This window comes from Austrofundulus limnaeus, unplaced genomic scaffold, assembly GCF_001266775.1.
Source record: "Austrofundulus limnaeus strain Quisiro unplaced genomic scaffold, Austrofundulus_limnaeus-1.0 Scaffold231, whole genome shotgun sequence".
Taxonomy (NCBI): domain Eukaryota; kingdom Metazoa; phylum Chordata; class Actinopteri; order Cyprinodontiformes; family Rivulidae; genus Austrofundulus; species Austrofundulus limnaeus.
This window is the reverse complement of record NW_013952633.1, coordinates 807,786-808,571: the sequence shown is the minus strand read 5'-3', so window position 1 is coordinate 808,571 and position 786 is coordinate 807,786. Positions and strand designations below refer to the sequence as shown.

General features: G+C 45.3%; 1 protein-coding gene across 1 annotated transcript in view; it reads right to left on the bottom strand.

Moving 5' to 3' along the window:
• pdlim4 (PDZ and LIM domain 4) overlaps positions 1-458 on the bottom strand; it is a gene marked incomplete at its 3' end in the record, with an annotated part of 37,923 nt that extends 37,465 nt beyond the window's left edge. The window contains 1 exon segment of the mRNA XM_014019808.1: positions 218-458. Within this exon segment, the coding sequence (XP_013875262.1) occupies positions 218-310 (93 nt within the window). The 5' untranslated portion in view covers positions 311-458.
• Positions 459-786: the final 328 nt, after the last annotated feature.

Sequence of the window (786 nt, the reverse complement as noted above, 5' to 3'; positions counted from 1 at the left end):
ATATCGGTTATCGGCCATAACACCAATAATTATATCGGATATCGATAATGGCTGAAATTTTCATATCGGTGCATTCCTAGTAACGTCTTATTTAAGGTTTATGCTTTTATCAAATCCCAGTCTGGACCGATTCAGACTGTCCCACTGCTAAAAGTTGAGCAAACATCTTTTCTTTTGTCGCTCAGCTGAATGAATGGGCAGGAAGGCTGCTACCTACCCTGGAGATAGTTAACGGTGTGCTGAAATCCCGTCCTCCCACCAGTCGAAAGCCCCACGGAGAGGGTCCGTTCAGTGTCACGGTCTGTGGCATGCTTGGAATGTTGTCTTAACGCAGACAAACAGACAAAAGGCAGAGTCCACGGTTCTTCGGGTTTAAAAAAAATTTTTAAAGTGGAAGAGCGTGAAGTAGGCAGAGTCCTCCTCCCAGCTGCTAGGCAACCCTGTCCCGGCTCTGAAAACYTCACTCCTCCGCTTCTGATTCAAGTTTAAATACTGAAAGCCGCCTGTGACGTCAGAGGACGGGCTGTCCTGCTCTGCCCGCCTTCACTGACTGAGTCCAAAAGTTATACTGAGRGGGAGGAGACCTCCTGCTCAGACATGTGTCGTTGTTGTCGCAGGTAAGAAGTATCAAGTCAGAACAACTTATTTGAGTTTTGATTGTGGTGGTATAAATGTGGGTTTAAWCTTGCTAATTTAAAGGCAAGATAGCTTCTGAGCAGTCTCTGTGATATATCATATAAGAGCTGCAGTCTGCATTGATGTTTGTTTTGGGTTGTTGCTTTTCTG